General features: G+C 47.4%; 1 protein-coding gene across 1 annotated transcript in view; it reads left to right on the top strand.

Annotated features, from left to right (window-relative positions):
* LOC138473638 (alkaline phosphatase-like) overlaps positions 1-17,051 on the top strand; it is a 279,429-nt gene that overhangs the window by 122,263 nt on the left and 140,115 nt on the right. Inside the window, exon 4 of the mRNA XM_069612170.1 lies at positions 12,127-12,301. Coding sequence (XP_069468271.1) covers positions 12,127-12,301 — 175 coding nt within the window. The remainder of the gene's footprint in view (positions 1-12,126; positions 12,302-17,051) is intronic.

Raw genomic sequence — 17,051 nt, 5'->3', positions numbered from 1 at the left:
AATCTAATTGGTTTAATTTTTAAACCTTTTTGTGGAATTGTTCTCTTGACTGAGTCAACTCCACTTTTACATTTGGTAATACCCCCTCCCCTGGGGATCTGATTAGTTTCCTCTGTTTCTCTTCTTTGCAGGCTGGTTGCCTGAAACTACCCATTCAACACGGTGTTGAGAAGAATAGTGGATGTTTTAAAGGTTCCCCTGAAGAATGTTCGCCCGAAAGGGGCTTTAAAGAACAGAAACATGTTGGGATTATATGTTGTTTTAGTGACACATTTAGGTTTTTCCTATGTACTGTGATATGTGATTTCGTCTGTGTCCATTTGTAAGTGGTTTATTTGTAATTTAGCTTTTTAGATTTTGTAGGTTTTAGTGGTAGTTTTGTACACCGTGTTAGGTGTGGGTAGTATCTTATGTTTTAATTTAAATATTCTGTATTAAACAAAAATGTTTTTTGAAATTTGGAATGTTGCACGCAGTCTATGTTGTCAAGACCTATAGTGCCAGAGAATCTGTCAGAGGTGTCTAATTGTTGGGGGAGAAGGAGGGGTGGAAGTAGAGAAAGTTTACCATCTTATCCTTCTTTTATAATATAATCTATGTTCCTATTGGTGGAGTAAGATGTGGTACATGTAAATAGGATCCTGTGTACCTATTTGATTACACAGTCATTTCTAGCTCCAGATCCCCAGCCCAAGATAGTTTCAGTGCTTCAAATGTGGGGGAGGTCACAGACTGTAGTAAGGAATATAATCTGGAGATTTTCCCCTTAGTATTCATGGTATCCATTATTTCAGATAGGATTGGGTTATCAGGGGGTATGACAGGGAAGCTAGGGTATCTCATTTTAAGGATCTGATGAAGGGCCGAGTGCTGGAGCCAAACAGGAGATCTACACTGAAGGTTTTTTTCTGTTAGATCCTCCCACTCAACAAAGTGGTCCTGTTCAAAGACATTGCGGATGTGAAAGAGGACGATACGATCTGCATTGGGTAGGAGACTTACCAGGTTTAAGTAATATGGTTACAACGGCCTCCCGAAGGGTGGGTGGGAGTGTGCCAGATATACAGGATTCATCCCATAGCGCTGAGAGATGGGGGACTAATCGAGATTTGAATTGTTTATAGAACTCAATGGGGAAACCGTCAGAGCCCGGGCTTTTGCCCTCTGCCAGTGAGTTGATGGCTTTGGATATTTCTTCTGGTGTGATAGGGGAATCCAGGGCAGTGCTAGTGTCTTTGGAAAGAACAGAGAGGGAGGGCATCGAGATATGCATCCATGGTAGCCTCGGAAAGGGTGTCAGTGTTTGTGTATAGGGCTAAGTAGAATGAACGGAACTGGTCGTTGATGTCCGGTAACTGAGTAGCTAGGGAGCCATCCGCTTTTTCAATCGCAGGAATGTGCAGCGAGCCCACCTCCTGCCGAAGGAGTCTGGCTAGTAGGCGGCCTGGGCGTTCGCCCTCACCATATCGCCTCGCCAGCCCAGGGGTGTTTATGAACTTTCTCTCTCTTTCAACATGAGAGCGGAAGGTCTCCAGTTCTGTCCCGATACTGGCTAGAGTGGTTGGTGAATGATGTAAGGCATATTGGGCCTCTAGGGAAGAGAGAGTAGATTTGCTTGATGAGATGTCCCTTCGGATAGACTTGAGGATCCCAGACTCTTTGGAAATATCCACTCACCTAACGTAGGCCTTAAATGACTTGCATAGAGTCGCTTGTGTGAGGACAGACCCTAAGTTCAATGTAAAGTATTCGTCAATAGCCTCCTCTATGTCGGTCCGGAAGGCCACGTCTAGCAACGCTTGAGGTTTCAATTTCCAGGAGCGGGATGTAGTGTGTATCGAGCCCCAGGACAGGGAAATGGTCACAGGGGAGTGATCGGAGTGAGTCCTAGGGAGAATTAGCATTTGCTTGACGTGTCTGAGTAGCGTATCTGAGGTGATCCACCTGTCTATCCTGGAGTGGTAGTTATGGATGGAAGAGTAAAAAGAGAAGGACCGGGCATCGGGATGTATTACTCTCCACGCGTCTGTTAGCTCCAGTTGTGACAGGGATTCTAGGAAGATCTTGGTCGCTCTGGAGAGTTGGCGTGGCCTGGTGCCTGACCTATCCCAGTTTGTGTCCAGAATCGTATTGAGGTTGCCACCCCAAAGGATGGGGATCAGGGGGAATCCAACTAGTAGTGTAATGAGATGAGTGTAGAACTCGGGGTCGTCGATATTTGGTCCGTACACATTGAGGAGTATAATCTCTTTGCCGTTCAGGTTACCATGCAGCAGGACATATCGCCCCAAGGGATCTATGCAGGTGGAGATGAGGTGAAACTTAATGCTTTTATGGATCAAAATCATAACACCCCTGTTCTGAGTGGAATAGTTCATATAGAATCTCTGGGTTCCCCATGACTTCGCAAAGCCTAAGCACCCCTGTCACCTGGCGTGCGTTTCCTGTAAAAAAAGAACCTTAGCCCGTGACGTTCTACGTGCAATTGGACAGAAAGCATTTTTTTGCGAATTCCCAGTCCCCTCAGATTCCAGCTCAAGAAGGTCAGTACATCATCAGCCATTAGAGATGTTTAAGATCAGAAGTTCCATGCAACGGTGGAGCGACATACCCTGTGTCATTACTGGTTGATTTGAAAAGAGTCTGTCCAGTTAGAGTAAGTGAAGTGATATAGACCCACACCCCCCCGTAGTAGCCAAGCATTTTCTTGTATCACACTCCAATTCAACAACCCTCAACAAGGTCCAACACCACAACAACGTGGCGGACAACAAATGATGCTTCGCGTAGCGCCTCCACTTGCGGTCCATAACAGTTCCCCGCCCCCAACCCAAAGATCGATATCCAATTCGCCCAACCCCACCCACATCCCTCACCCAATCGGAAGAATGAAGCCCATCCCTGGAATAAACCAACTTAGAACCTTGGCAACTTTGCCTGGGGGCCTTAGCGCCAGTCAGACATGAGCATGCACGTGCTGGGATAGTGACAAGGTCATTGCAGCACATGGACGTTGGGATAGTCCTCTGTTGCAAAAAATATGGTACCAAACAAGGGGGTACAGTCTCCGTCCGGGACGGTCATACCACCAAAGAATACGAGGCGTTGGTTCCTCGAGGCTGGGCCACCAGAAAGGGGAGCCGCAAACATAGTAAACAATCCAACGGCCGACCACATAGTGGCAACCGCTGCAGCGGGACCTAGCCAAGAGGGGAAGATGCGTGTGGTAGGCCTCATGCGGCCAGGACATTAGTTGTAAGCAGACGGGCGGAGACCTCAAGACAAGAGTGTAGAATCAGCTATTCATAGTGGTGAGGTCAACCATGGAAGTGTTCCTCTATGAATCTGGTCGGCTCTTCAGGAATGGTGAAAAAGTGAATCCTGTTTGCGTGTTCGACCCTGAGTCTGGTATGGTAAAGCATGGAATATTTCACCCCTAGATGGCGCAGCTACTTCTTTACTGATAAGAACGGTTTGCGTTCCTGCTGGACGGCGGAAGATAGGTCTGGGTAGAGGTGGATTCTGGAGGATCCCAAGTGTAGTTCACCTTTGGCTCTCGCAGCGGGCAGCAAGGCGTCCCTGTCGCGGTAGTTGAGCACCCTCGCAATGATTGGACGGGCAGGGGCTCCGGGCTTAGGTTTGGCGGTGAGGGCCCGATGGGCTCTCTCAACATCAAATTGCGGGGACAACTTGGGCGAGTCCAACAAGGTTAAGAGGATTTGTTCCACATACTCTTCCATAGGACCTTCGATGTTGTTTTCTGGGATACCAATAATGCGAATATTGTTGTGCCGGCAGTGTGATTCGAGGTCATCATTCTTCCTACTGACCTCCTGGACCCTGCTAGACAGGGTGCTCACCTTGGCGCGAAGGGATGCAATGTCGTCCTCTACGGTTCCCACCCTATTCTCAACCTCAGTAACCCGGCCATTGGTCTTCTCTATATGTGCCTTAATCGAGCAGATTGTCCAACTCATGTCCTCCAGCTTGGAGTGGTGAACCCCTCTATCATGTATTCGAGCATTCTTGTAGAGTCCTGGCCATCTGGGGCCAGTGCCGTGTCCATTGTGGGTTCAGGGCGGGTCTCCACCAGCTTCGGTGTGGCCTTTGCAAACATTTGGATCGTGCCCTGTTGCCCATTGTTTTTTCCAGGCATGCTGTCTGTGAGGGCGACCGTCGGGAAGCACTCCTCCAGTGTTGTTCCTGGCCCTGCAGGCTAGCTGCCAATGTGAGGGAGTTAGGAGGTCCCTGGTTACTGGGGGACTACTGAGCAGGATGAGTGGCACCGTCCAAGGAGGTGGTAACCGGGTCTGGGGGCTATACGACCCCCTCGATCCACAAGAGCTGTATTAGAAATGGGTTATGTCCTCCCATGTAGGCACAGTGATCGAAGTGTGTTGAAGGCCACCGTGCGACTTGGGGCGGTCAGGACTCCCCCAGTCCACGCCCCAGACAGGCGGCAGGGCAGTTGAGGTAATTGTGAAGGCGAAGGTATATATTACAAATAAGGTGCAGGGGAAGGTGTAGAACAAATGAGGAGGTGGAATCCAGGTAGAGGCCAGTCAAGTCTCAACGCCAGTGGCAAAACCAAAGAGAGTTTAGTGGTGGATGATCCCACAGAGGGAGAGCACAGGTCGTAGCACGAGGCGCGCAGTGGAACCAAAGGATCCATAAGTAGTTTCGAGAGAGAGGAGAAGCTTGTGCATGCTCATCCGCTGTGGACCATGTAGGCGCCAGCTCATAGGGTGATGCCCTGGGAAATGCCGTGGGAGTAATGGGCTCGACAATGCAGTCGCATCCAGGGATGCAATGAGATCTTTTGTATGTGAGCCCCCTGCAGAGTCGCCTAAGAGATTTATCGGCCCACTTACTTCAATATTGTTGTGGTGGTGGCCGATTCGGCGAAGAGCCTCACCCGAGGCGTTGATTCGGACCAATGTGGCGGGGGGCTAAGCAGCCCACACACCAAGGCCCGCATCCAGAGGGCCTCGGCGCCAGACGTGCCCGGTATGTGGTGCCCTGTCATATCGGGTATGCAGCGGGGTCGGCAATGGGCACAGGGTTGTGCAAGTGGTCCGCGATGCTGGTGGTAGATGCGTGCGGCCCTGTTCCTAATCCTCCAGGGGACCGCCAGGGAGAATCGTCGATCAGCAGGCCCAGGCAGCACCGCACCAAGAAAGGCATGCAATATGCATAGGAAGATGAAGCAGCTCGCCCCTTCCCCAAGCAGGCTTCCGGCGCCTCGGCCTCTGGTGTCTAGGAGGGGGCCGGGCCTGCAACCGCTCAGTGGGTGCAGACAGGAGTCCTCCACGGTGATGTTGAGTGCGGCGGAGCTTCCCGTCGCCGGTTCGGAAGAAGCTGCAAGTCGGGCAGGGAGCAGATATAAGATTCATGCAACAAGATGCTGAGTGGCAAGGCAGTCTGCAAGGCACAAGTGCTGTTAAATAAAATGAAAAATATGCCCAGCACGGAGTTCACGCTCTAAGCGGCCATCTTGGACCATGCACAACAGCACCCCTAGCCTCACCTACTTAACCCCAACTCTCGCTCTGCTGTTAAACACTCCTCTGATATCTGTCTCCTTCTTGAAGAATATGGCCTTGACATTCTCGCTCTCACTGAGGCGTGGTTCACTGCCAGATCTGTCGCTGCTGTCGACACACACCTCGCTGAGGGCTACAAGATCCTCTCTAAGCCTAGGAATAACCGTTCTGGAGGCAAAGTGGCCTTGATCTTCCCTGAATTGGTCCCTGCTACTATCATTTCCACCCAGACTTACACTTCCTTCGAATGCCTCGTCTGTAGGCTTGATGTCTCTACACCACTCTCGTTCTCTCGTTGACTTTCTTTCCCTCACCATTCATCCCTCTGGGCTAAGGCACTCAGCCGGACATACCTTGGATGCTCTCATCCCAGCAGACATCCCCATCTCCAACCCTCTCACTACACCTCTCTACTGGTCTGACCATGCTCCCCTGTCCTCTCACCTGGAACACTTAGGTTCCCTCGCTAAGCCTCTGCCTGCACTGCCAGTCTCCTTCTCCATCATTCGACTGATGAAGCGAGTGTCAGTTGCTCATTTTGCCGCCACGTTCATTCCCCCACCCACTCCTGCCACAGACTCCCACACTGTCTCTGCCCTTGCTAATATTCACCTCTCGATCACCCAACACCCTGGACATCCATGCCCCTGTCATGATGATACACATGAAGCCTGCCCCCAAGTGCATCATCTGGTATGACTCCGACCTAGCCTCTCCACAACACAAGTGCAGAGTTGGTGAGACGAAGTGGTGGGCATCAGGCACATCCTCTGACAAACTGGCCTATAGTCCGCTCCAAAGGCAATACAGACTCTCCATTCGCTCGAAGAAGAGGGTCCATATCCAAGCCAGTATCTGCCTGAGTTGTTAATGGCACTACAAACTGTTTAAAATCTGCCAGGAACTCGCCAATCCTATTGCAGTATCCACTTCTTCCCTGCCATCCCTGACCCTTTGTACTTCATTGGCCTCCCGCTTCTTAACCAAAACTCAGGACATCCTGTCCTCACTCTCCTCTACTGCCCCCTCCTCCGTCCCCAGCTCTCAGGCCCCCCGTGGCCCGTCCTCTTCCCTTCCCTCCTACTCTATTCTTTCTCGCCCATAGCATCAGATGAGTTCTCTAGACAAGTCTCTATGAAAGTCTGCTCCAAACAGGTGCTCCCCTGCTCCTCCAGAACTATCAAGGACAACATTGCCTCCCTTGTGCCAGCCTTGGCCGATTTCTGTAATCACGCCTTTGCCACTGGCTTCTTCCTGCTACCCCTCAAGCACTCCCTTGTGCATCTTCTCCTCAAAAGGCCCTCTACTGACCCCTACTACCTGGCTAACTACCACCCTATCTCCATTACCCCCTTCCTGGGTAAACTCCTGGAGAAGCTGGTCATCTCCCAACTGATCCAACAGTCTGTTGATTGTCTCCATGACCACCAGTCATCAGAGCAGGCAGAGGGACGAAACTGCTCTACTGAACACCTGTGAAGACTTGATCTCGATTCCAACTCTCCATCTGGTCTATCCTTCTTTATCTATCCTCTGCCTTCAACACGGTTAATCATGGCACCTTGATAAATTGGCTCCTGAAACCCTAGGCAGCACAGGCCTGGCACTGGACTGGTTGACATCATTCCTCTTTGACTGACCTTTGCAGTTTTAACTGCACCCTTTTCTCTCCCCTATCACACTCTCCACATGTGCCGTCCCTCAAGGCTCTATCCTCTCACTGTGGCTCTTCAACATCTACCTTGCCCCTCTGGCCCAACTGATCTTGCCTTTTCCAGTGTTATGCAGACGACACGCAGCTCTCCTTCAACCTTCCCTCTACTACCTTGTCTTCCTCCTCTCTCATCCCTGACTATCTGAATGCTATTCAGGCATGATGTGCTGCCAATTATCTCTGCCTTAATGGCAGTAAGACTGAGATCCTTCTCTTTGGGACCCAAGCTCGCTCCTTCCCTGTCACCCTCTGGCCTCCCTCTGTGGGTCCCCTCCACTCACCCTCTTGTGAGGCAAAAATCCTTGGTGACATCTTTGACTCCTCTCTCTCCTTCTCTCCTCACATCGCAGACCTTGCCAAGAAGGCCCACTATCAGCTGCACCTCCTCAGAGACATTCTCCCTTTCCCCACCTTCCCCCAGAAACTCAATGTCTCCAGAACTCTGGAGTTCTCTAGGCTGAACGACTGCAACAGCCTCTTCCTTAATCTTCCTTTATCCTCCCTTCACCCCCTTCAACTAATCCAGAATAGGACTGCAAGACTTGTCCTTGGCCTCAAGCCCAGGGACTACATCTCTCTAGCCCTAAATCCTCTCCACTGGCTCCCAGTTGCTGCTGGGATCAAGTTCAAGGCCCTCTGCATCATCCACACGGATTTCTGGTGGCTGGAATACAGCTACATCCAACTCTCTATCCCTACATAAATCCCAGCAAAAGCCCTTCGAGCTTCTAGCTCCAACTCTCCATGGAGCAGACACTTCTCTAAGCAGAGAGTGGAGGGTAGATCTCTCGCCTCCGCAGGAGCCTCCTTCTAGAATGGTCCTCCTGCCCTCTCAGGCTTGAGCCGGATCTCCTTAAATTCCGGAAGCTCCTCAAGACCATTATTTTCTCTTCTTCCTTCCCTCTCCCCCTCCAAACACCCCTGTCTTCTGCAGTGACTGGCTGCCTGGTTCCCTCTGAGTTCTACAGGGCACCAGCCCCCGCCCAGTCCACCACCCCCCTTCTCGCAGTAAGCATGTGGACCCTCACTCCCTGCACCTCATGCAATCCCTGGCACTTTCCCTCCTGACCTCGCCTTAGCACTTGCCTAGCTCCTGTGGCCCTCCCCACCCATTCACCCCCACTTTCACTTGCACTTTCTCCTCTTTGCCGTGCACTTTCTTTCCCACCCTAGCACTTTGAATCTCATACAGACCGGCGCTCCCGTCCACCCCCCCCTCTCCCTTGGACTTCTTCTTACTGCACTTGCATGATACGAATGTGACAAGGAATAGTAGGACCATTTACTATTATCTTTCTCCAAGGGTGTTGCTACGTCTGGGAAAGATCTGGGGCTATTCTAATGTCGGGACTGTTGGAGCTTGGGGCTAGCTAGCCTTTTGGTTGTAGCACCTGCACTTCTATCCGAGGCTTTGACCAAAAGACCCGGGGCTATAGCTCCCTCAGCCTTCCTCCCCCTAGCAACGCCTCTGTCTTTCTCCCTTGTTCACCCCCCCCCCCTTTTTTGTCTTGTGGTACTTTCAAACACCATTTGTTGTATAGACGCCTTACAAATATCCAATAAATAAATAAAATTCCCTTCACAGCCAGAGTGATAATCTCCAGTGTGCTGCCGCCTCCCAGCAGTATCTTTTGGGTCAGCCTGGTGAATGACCTCAGTGTTGAATCTGTTAGCAGATCGTATCATTTTGTTGCAGAGATTTGGGTTGATCTAATCTCATGGACAATATACATCTGAGCTTCTATGCATTCAACCTGCTTGATGGAAGCTACTTTAATTATATCTGGTTTGGGCTCATGCTACACCTCAGTCTCCCGCCCAAGTTAACATCAGCAGTACAGCCAAACCTACCAGCTTTATCGCACACCTGTGCCAAAACTGTGAGTGCCTCGAGACACTGCATCCAATATTCATCAAAAGCCTAAACTCCTCCACCCGCACCATCCCTATCCATGGCTGTTAAGTGAGGATTTCTAATCTAAATATACAAAATCCTGCTAACCAACAGAATCCTCTGTTTCATAGAAACAGCACTTGTGGTTGGCATCAAATAAGGAGGCGTCATGGTATGGCAGTTAATCTCTTTTAACCTACAAAAGACGAGATTCTGGCCACTCTAAACTCATATCCAAGCGGCGGTATTCAGTGGTCAAAGCAAACAAATAATTAAAGGGCTCATCTTCACCATAAAAGGCACTTCATGGGAACTATAGTTGGTGGAACCATTAGAAAGTGGCAGGTTGTCATCAACATTTTACCCGTTCCATCGCCAAACCATTGTCAATAAAAATGGAAGGACTCCCCAATGAATTGGGCCCTATCTGAGACCCCATATTACATCTCGTCACCGGAGGCATCATTAAGAAACCCACAACAGTGTAGCAGGAACAGCACTTGACTGACCAGGAGGGCTGCACTACTTGATGGCCCAGAGACAGAAAGGGCAGGATGAAAGACAAAGGGGAGGACGGAGAAGCAGAGAGAGGCGTGGAGGGCCCATTGCAAAGGAGCCAACCAAAAGGAACAAGGGAGATACATAGTGAGCACGGACGTTGGTCCGGTAACTTGAACATAGCAAGGAATGAAGAGAGGCGACATTAAAACGCGGCCAACGATATTGATAATTACTAAGTAAAGAGGTAGCCGTGCTACGACATGCAGTGATCTGAGGTAGATGAGAAGGACGACACCTTTAAACTTGGCTGTAGTTATACCAGATAGACCTGAAGCATCAGCACTGTTGCCGCTACCCACTCCTTTCCTCTCTTTACCAAGGTCAGGTCACTATTCTCATCGTCTGGACAAATTACTGCCCTTCAAAATACGACCAAATCTACTGAAGTCCTGAAAGGCGGTTTCCCGTACAGTGCTCAACTGCTCCGACTCCATCCCCCAAAAAACAATCCCAAGAAATGTCATGTGTAAACGGAGCTGCAAAGCCAATTCCAGGACTTTTCCTTGTACCACAATTACCCATACTACCAGCTATGTCACCCAACTTCTACAAGGAACCCCAATGTGATAGCTGACTACACCAAGGCAAACATTCATATCCCATCCCTAGACTGCTTCTCACACGTCAACCTGCTACGCTGGCACTGAAAAGTGGGCGAACATCCCCATCATCCACATCCTGGTGCTCTGAGTTTTCTATCTTTCCTTAATCGGTGCGCTCCATTAGCCTAAAACAATGGTATCTAGCATCAGATTCAAAAGCTTCAAACTTGGCAGCTCAATCTCAGTGGACAAAACCACAATCACCATAACTAGTGCTACCAAATACCCGAGCATTCAACTTTACCAATGGAGATATTCTGTTCCTCCAACATGTTACATTCAGAAGACTAAGCCTTGGCCACCTAAACACTGGCCTGCAGGAATTCCTTACAGGCAGCTACAAAACCACCATCCCCTTGCATCGGTTCTGCAAGAAGTAGGGAATCTGATCAGCTGGGTTAAGGTAGCTCATGATAGGGACCTCTTGTTTTGAGAAAGCAACTCCTTGCCTTAAGACATGCCCTGCCCGTTGAATCTCCTAAGCATGATTTACAAATGTTTCCATATAAACCACCACCACCATACATGGCTCCCAGACTAAATAATTATGGGTAAACCCATCCCCACCAACCTCAAATCCTCCCTACAAATGCAAGCCAAACCCAGTATGTAGGTTATATCCGCTGCCTGCCACTGCTTGACAATGGGAAGTCCATACCGTTAACCTCCTCCACAGCTATGGCAAGACCATGCTTTTCAAGAACAGCCCACCTACTCCCTAAGTAACAAATAGCACCCATGTTGAAAACCCACCTCCTCACCAACTGCAATAAATGCTTAACAACGCCAGAGCCAATGGCTTCCATCATAAGGCTTCTAATCCTGAACGTCAAGGGTCGTCACGGCTAAGCATTTATGGCTCTTTCTGAGGTGCCATGGAGCACGGCAACCGAAACGGTCCACACTACTGGAATTCAAAGGAAATAATCCTATACTGTCAGAATGGCTTGGAACCTGTTTTGATAACCTTTTTTGTAGTTGAAAACCAGTGGCAGGATATTTGGAAAGGACTTTACATCATTATCCCAGTTTTAGTACTTCAAAATAGCATCCATGTTGGAAATAGTTTCTCATCTAGCCCAAGCAATGGCCCTACCAGAGAGGCGATGCATTGCACACCTGAGAAACAAACTGAGTGGCCTAGTTTGCTCTCGATTGACTGTCATGAGTCGAAGCACCAATACATGGCTTAATATTTGGTCCGTTTTCCAACAGGAAATGGGGACTAGTGAATCCCAAGGATCGTGTGCCAAAGAAATACCCATTGCCTAGCATGTGATGGAGCCAGGCCAGTGACATTCATTCTCTTCTTGGTCTCTGTTTTGTTTGTGGAGGTCGTTTCCCCAAATTGAAAGAGGAATTTAGCCATGGTTCCCATTTTTTCAAGTGCCCCACTTATGGGCTAAGGTGTGGTCTTGTACAACCCCATTTAAGCATTTTCACATTTTTGACCTCTCAGCAATCTAGAATCTGGCATATTAATGTTTGCAAATTACAAAGGAGTTTCACGGTTTTTGCGATTGGTAGTTATGCAATAAATATGAAGAGCATTTTCAGTTTTAAAAGATTTAATTAAAATTAGGTGTTAGTATATGATAGCAGTTCCCATACAGACTCATCAGCAATTCTAAATGTATAGAGCAAAGCCACATACAACATAGGTGCCAAGAACATCTTAGAAAATTAACATTGTAACATTGTAACATCTTTCCAAGCAACATTGTAACATTGTAACATTGTAACATCTTTCCAAGCAACAGTGATTTGATCCAGTGCTGTAACATCTTTTTTTTTTCGTTTTACACCCTACAGACCTACAATACTGATCACCAAGTACCCGATAGCGCTGGCACAGGCACTGCCTTCCTCTGCGGGGTGAAGACCAACATGGGCACTCTTGGGGTCAGTGCTGCCACTGTGCACGGCCAGTGCAACACCATCAAAGGCAACGAGGTGGACTCAATCCTCAAATGGGCCAAAACGGCAGGTGAGCCACAGATGGGATGCATTGCCATGCCAGTGCCTCAGAGCACACAACCTACAGAGCTATCACATAACATGGAGACAATGGGCCTCATTCCGACCCTGGCGTTAACCAAGGCGCTATTAGCGCCTTGGTTGACGCCGTTATCATTCCGACTCCGCCATGGTGAATGGCAGAATTACCGCCCCATTCCAAGGTTGGCAGGGTCGGTAATTCCCCCTTCCACCATTGCCCTTCCCCATTCCCATTTTTGCCCCATAGGGCTCAATGGGAATGGGGAAGGTGCTAATTACGGCACCGTAAATTACGGTGCCGTAATTAGCTCCAAGGTCCCTTTGCGGGTTGGTTTTTTAACGCCTGCAAAAAGCAGGTGTTAAGTTCCAACCCGCAAAGGGAACTCGGAATAGGGCGGTAAGGGTTTAACGGCACCGGTCTCGTTACCGGTGACCGTTAACCCTTACCGCCCGACTCGGAATGAGGCCCAATGCTAATTATATAATGTATGAAGGTGCTGGCAATATTCGTCCTGCCCCTTCTGCGCCTTGAACTATGTTAATGCAGTTCCGAGTCTGAATCGGTACATATGCTTGAGTACATTGAATACCAAAGAAAACCCGCTTTTAAAACATCATGCTCAGCTTTTTGTGGGACTGCACATTTTTCAAATCATGCTTAAAAGCTATCTGCATGCCCTATACATGACAGCTTGCCCCATTCTAACCAGGAAATCTTCATCCACTCCTCTTTCTATCTCTGAATGTTGGGACTTATATTCCTGGATTTACAATGGAAAAAGCAGAACTAGTCCCAACAAAACAGGCCTGTACACGCATTTCCTGACTGGAATGGGGCATGTTGGAATGCATGCAGCCACACACAATTGTATTGTATGGCATTGTACTTAATGATTACATAGTTCAACCAGGGGTGGACTGGGAAACAAAAGAGGCCCGCAAAATAATTTTCAAAGGTGGCCCCTTATTACACTTTTTCAGTAAGCCCAACTCTTCTCCTATGAACACTTTTGAAATACCACACAAAAGTGGCCCAGAGTGCAGAGGCCTACTGAGAAATCTATAGGCCAGTGCACACCTGAGTGCAACCTTCACCCAATGAAGCCATTTTGGCACTAGACTAGTGTGTCCAGAAGAATCTGTTTGTATATGTGACTTAAGAAGGTGTGCGAAGTACTTGATGTAATGTACCAAAAAAAGAAGTGGAACTGTGACACCAGCAGGGGATGGAGTAGGCAGGAAGGGAGTCACTCCCTATCTCTCTCTTACTGCCTTCTGATTGTCCTCTCCCAACACGACCTCTGACTCTGTCCTCCTGTGTCTCGCGTCCCTCTCCCTCTATCTCTCTCACCCACCCACAACCACACTCTAACACAGCCTTTTCTCACTACTATCACCCCCTTTTTCAGCCTTCAAAACAGTCACTCACTGACTCAAACACAAGTCTATTGGTATCACCCTCTCAGACCCAGCACCTTACCTCACTCTCTCCATATACTCCAACAATCTCCAGAAACTTCTATGCGCAGCATCCAGGCAGATAGAGGACCCCAACACTACAGAGAGATGTGAGAAAAGGGAAACACACATTTTTTCTAAAGTTGTACCCCCAATAGAAAGCAACTCTCCTTCAACCAACAATTCCATTGAAATCAATAAGAAAAGCAACCCAGTCCAACAAAAGAACGTTATTGCACACAAACAAATCTGCTGAGAACAGTCGGTAGACAAACTTGATTTGAAGAAGAAACTTGATTGAAAAAGGGGAAGCCCTCCAGAGTCAAAGAGTATAGATAGTAGCAACCCTGCATCTCCACATAACAAAGACATTCAAAATGGCAGCTGAGCTATTTAAATACTTCTATCCCAGACTCTCAGGAGGAAGTTGTTGGGTCAAAGCCCTATATGAAGGGCGATCTCGGGACAGCAATGAAAGGGTGTTTTGGTGTGCAGAGTTGGTGGTGCACAATATAAAAACCTTTAAAACTGTAGGAGAAGAAGGAGGTGACCGAAAGGGAGAGGTTGGGGCAGATTGTAAAACCTGGAGAATATAGGCAGGTGGAGTGAATAAGAAAACTCAGAGAGCAGGGGAATTTGAGGGAACAAGAAAATCCAGAGAGTGGAGGAAGATGGAGATAAAGAAAAAGCCCACAGCCTGCAGAGAGGTAGGGGTATAAGAAAGCAAGGATGGGAAAATGATAACATATGGAAAGTGAAGGAAGGAGGTATAAAAGAGAAAAAAACAGGCAATTGAGGAAGGTGGGGTGAAAGAAAAAAACTGGAAAAGTGGGTGAAGGTATGAGAGGAGAACACCTAAGAGGAGCAGATGAAGGTGAGCTGGGTAGTTTACCTCAAGAGCAAGGCATATTATCCCCAAGGAACAAAGACAGAAGATGTGGCCTACAAACAGGCAGAGGCTGTGGCCAGTGAACAGTCAGAGGAGAAGTGGGTGAATGGGGAACCTTATCCTGACAAAAGAAAGATGATAGATGTGGGCTGTGAACAAGTGAAGTCTGGGCCCAGAAAAAGCCCCAAAAATAAAGGCAGAGGCTTTTACTAAGCACAAAGTGGAAAGTGAAAAGACCAAAGCTGTGGCCAAAGAGGGAGAGGAGAGATTAATGGTGGAAGCCCTGGTCACAGAGGAAGTGGAGAAAAAGATGAAGCTCTGAGCAAAGAAATGTCATGGAGAAAATAAAACACAGCTCTGGTCAAGGAATTTGTAGAGAGTAGAAATGCCTACTGTAGAGGAGCAGACAAACACATTTGTAGGAGGTAGTTCCCCCTACATCCCCTGTATTGGAGCCATGAGACCATGCTTTGTCTAACCTCAGCTATTGTACCAATAATAAAGCGAGCATATAGAAGATACTATCCATTAAGATTACCATATTGAATGTACCCTCGAGTTGACAACAGCGTACAGGAGGTGCTCCCTGAAGGAATATGAGGAAGAGCTAAGAAAATGAACTGATGTCACAAGAAAGTATGCATGACGTCCAGAGATACTGAATGAAGATTTTGTATGGATCCTAGAGGAGAAAGGATGAAGTAAAGAATCAAGTGAACTCTCAAATATAAAGGAATAAGATTACACAGTAAAAAGCTCTGCAGAATTCAGAGAAAACACAAGGGGGGTGGTCCTGGCTGACGTAGTCAAAGCTAATTGCAGATGATTGGACTGCAAATAAAATTTGCTATATGTTTTGTTGAGCTTGGTATCAATATGTTTTTGCTTTGTACATGTCTAAATATGTGAAGAAACAATATGTAATGAAAACATTATACAATGCAATGCTTGTACCATTCATAGGTCCAGGTAACTTTTGTTTGCTTTAAAATTGTACTGCATCCTATGTTTGGTTTATAAATGAATCCTTGACGGAGGAGAGTAAATAAAAAACACTCCCAGTCTTATACTAACTAAGTGTTTGTGGTATATATCCTTACTCCTTGGTACTTTCCCACTGTTCCTTTGTATTCATATCAATGAGTATTTTAACAAAGGAGTAGATATAGCAAATTTTATTTGCAGTCCAATCATCTGCAATTAGCTTTGACTACGTCAGCCAGGACCACCCCCCTTGTGTTTTCTCGTTTATGATAGCCCTTAGTCCTGTGCTTTGTTTTGGGCTTTCCCTTTCGTATATTCATCTGCAGAATTCAGAAGCATGAAGAATGTACAGACGCTGAAACGCAAGATAGATCAAGTCATCGTATAGGCTAGCTGTAATTAGTAAACAGAAATCAGGCAGAGCCGCCATTGTATAGAAACTGGACATTGGTATCATGAAAAAGTAAGCCAAAGAATTATTTAAAAAGAATAAAAAACTGTGTTGCAGTATAGCCGGGTAGTGAAATTGCGTTGAGAGGCTGTCTGGCCTGAAGTCAAGAACTGAGAAGTCGAGGTCAGCTATCTACTCTGAAGAAGAACGTGTGTGCGCAGGATGAATACTCTCACGTTAAGGTGCAAGAAAGAACACAAGAGATGCCAAGTCTTAATTCTTTTAAAACATTTAAAAGAGTGTAGAATGAGCAGAATTGTGGTCTCTTGTCACGTGAGTCATGGATGGAAATAGGGCTTGAACTTGAATTTCCAGATACAATAGTGAATGTCCTCACTCCCATTACATTCCCAGAAAGAGAATAATCTGCAAGGCAAAGTACAAAGAGAATTTCATGGTAGAAGGCATGGGTGTTGAGAGATGCTGGGCTAATTGGGTGGTAGGGCAGCCTCATTCCCTACCTACTCGCATCTGGGTCTTGGTTTACGAGCTGCTAATTGAACCAAATGTTCCAGACATGGCACAAGTGTGCCAAACCAATTGTATTAGTCGGTAGAATGAAGGACCTTATAAATAAGAAACTAATGAAACACTATAAAAGATTTTTCGTAAATGACACGTATGAAGAGGTAGGCATAAGTTGTCCACCTGATATCGGACAGCCAACAACAAACTGAGTCCCTATATGATAGTGTATCTAGATGTGTCCCTTAACCAATCCCAACCCTTAATAGGTTTTTCACTATTGCCACGTAGTATGACGTCACTGTGATACATAAAGAAGTATATAATTGTATTTTTTGAAGAAACCGCTGAGAGAATGAGCGTACATCCATTGATGTTTGTTGTACACTCCCCTGTTTTAGATAATTGTTAATAAAACAGCAACTTGCCATCTTCTTGAGTTTGTTTGGTTAATTGGACTCAGAATTATTCTGATGTAATCCCATCCAGCCA

Source organism: Ambystoma mexicanum, chromosome 8 (genome assembly GCF_040938575.1).
Source record: "Ambystoma mexicanum isolate Mex_15411 chromosome 8, UKY_AmexF1_1, whole genome shotgun sequence".
In the NCBI taxonomy this organism is placed as follows: domain Eukaryota; kingdom Metazoa; phylum Chordata; class Amphibia; order Caudata; family Ambystomatidae; genus Ambystoma; species Ambystoma mexicanum.
The sequence above is the reverse complement of the archived record's forward strand: the minus strand, read 5'-3'. Positions and strand labels throughout refer to the sequence as shown.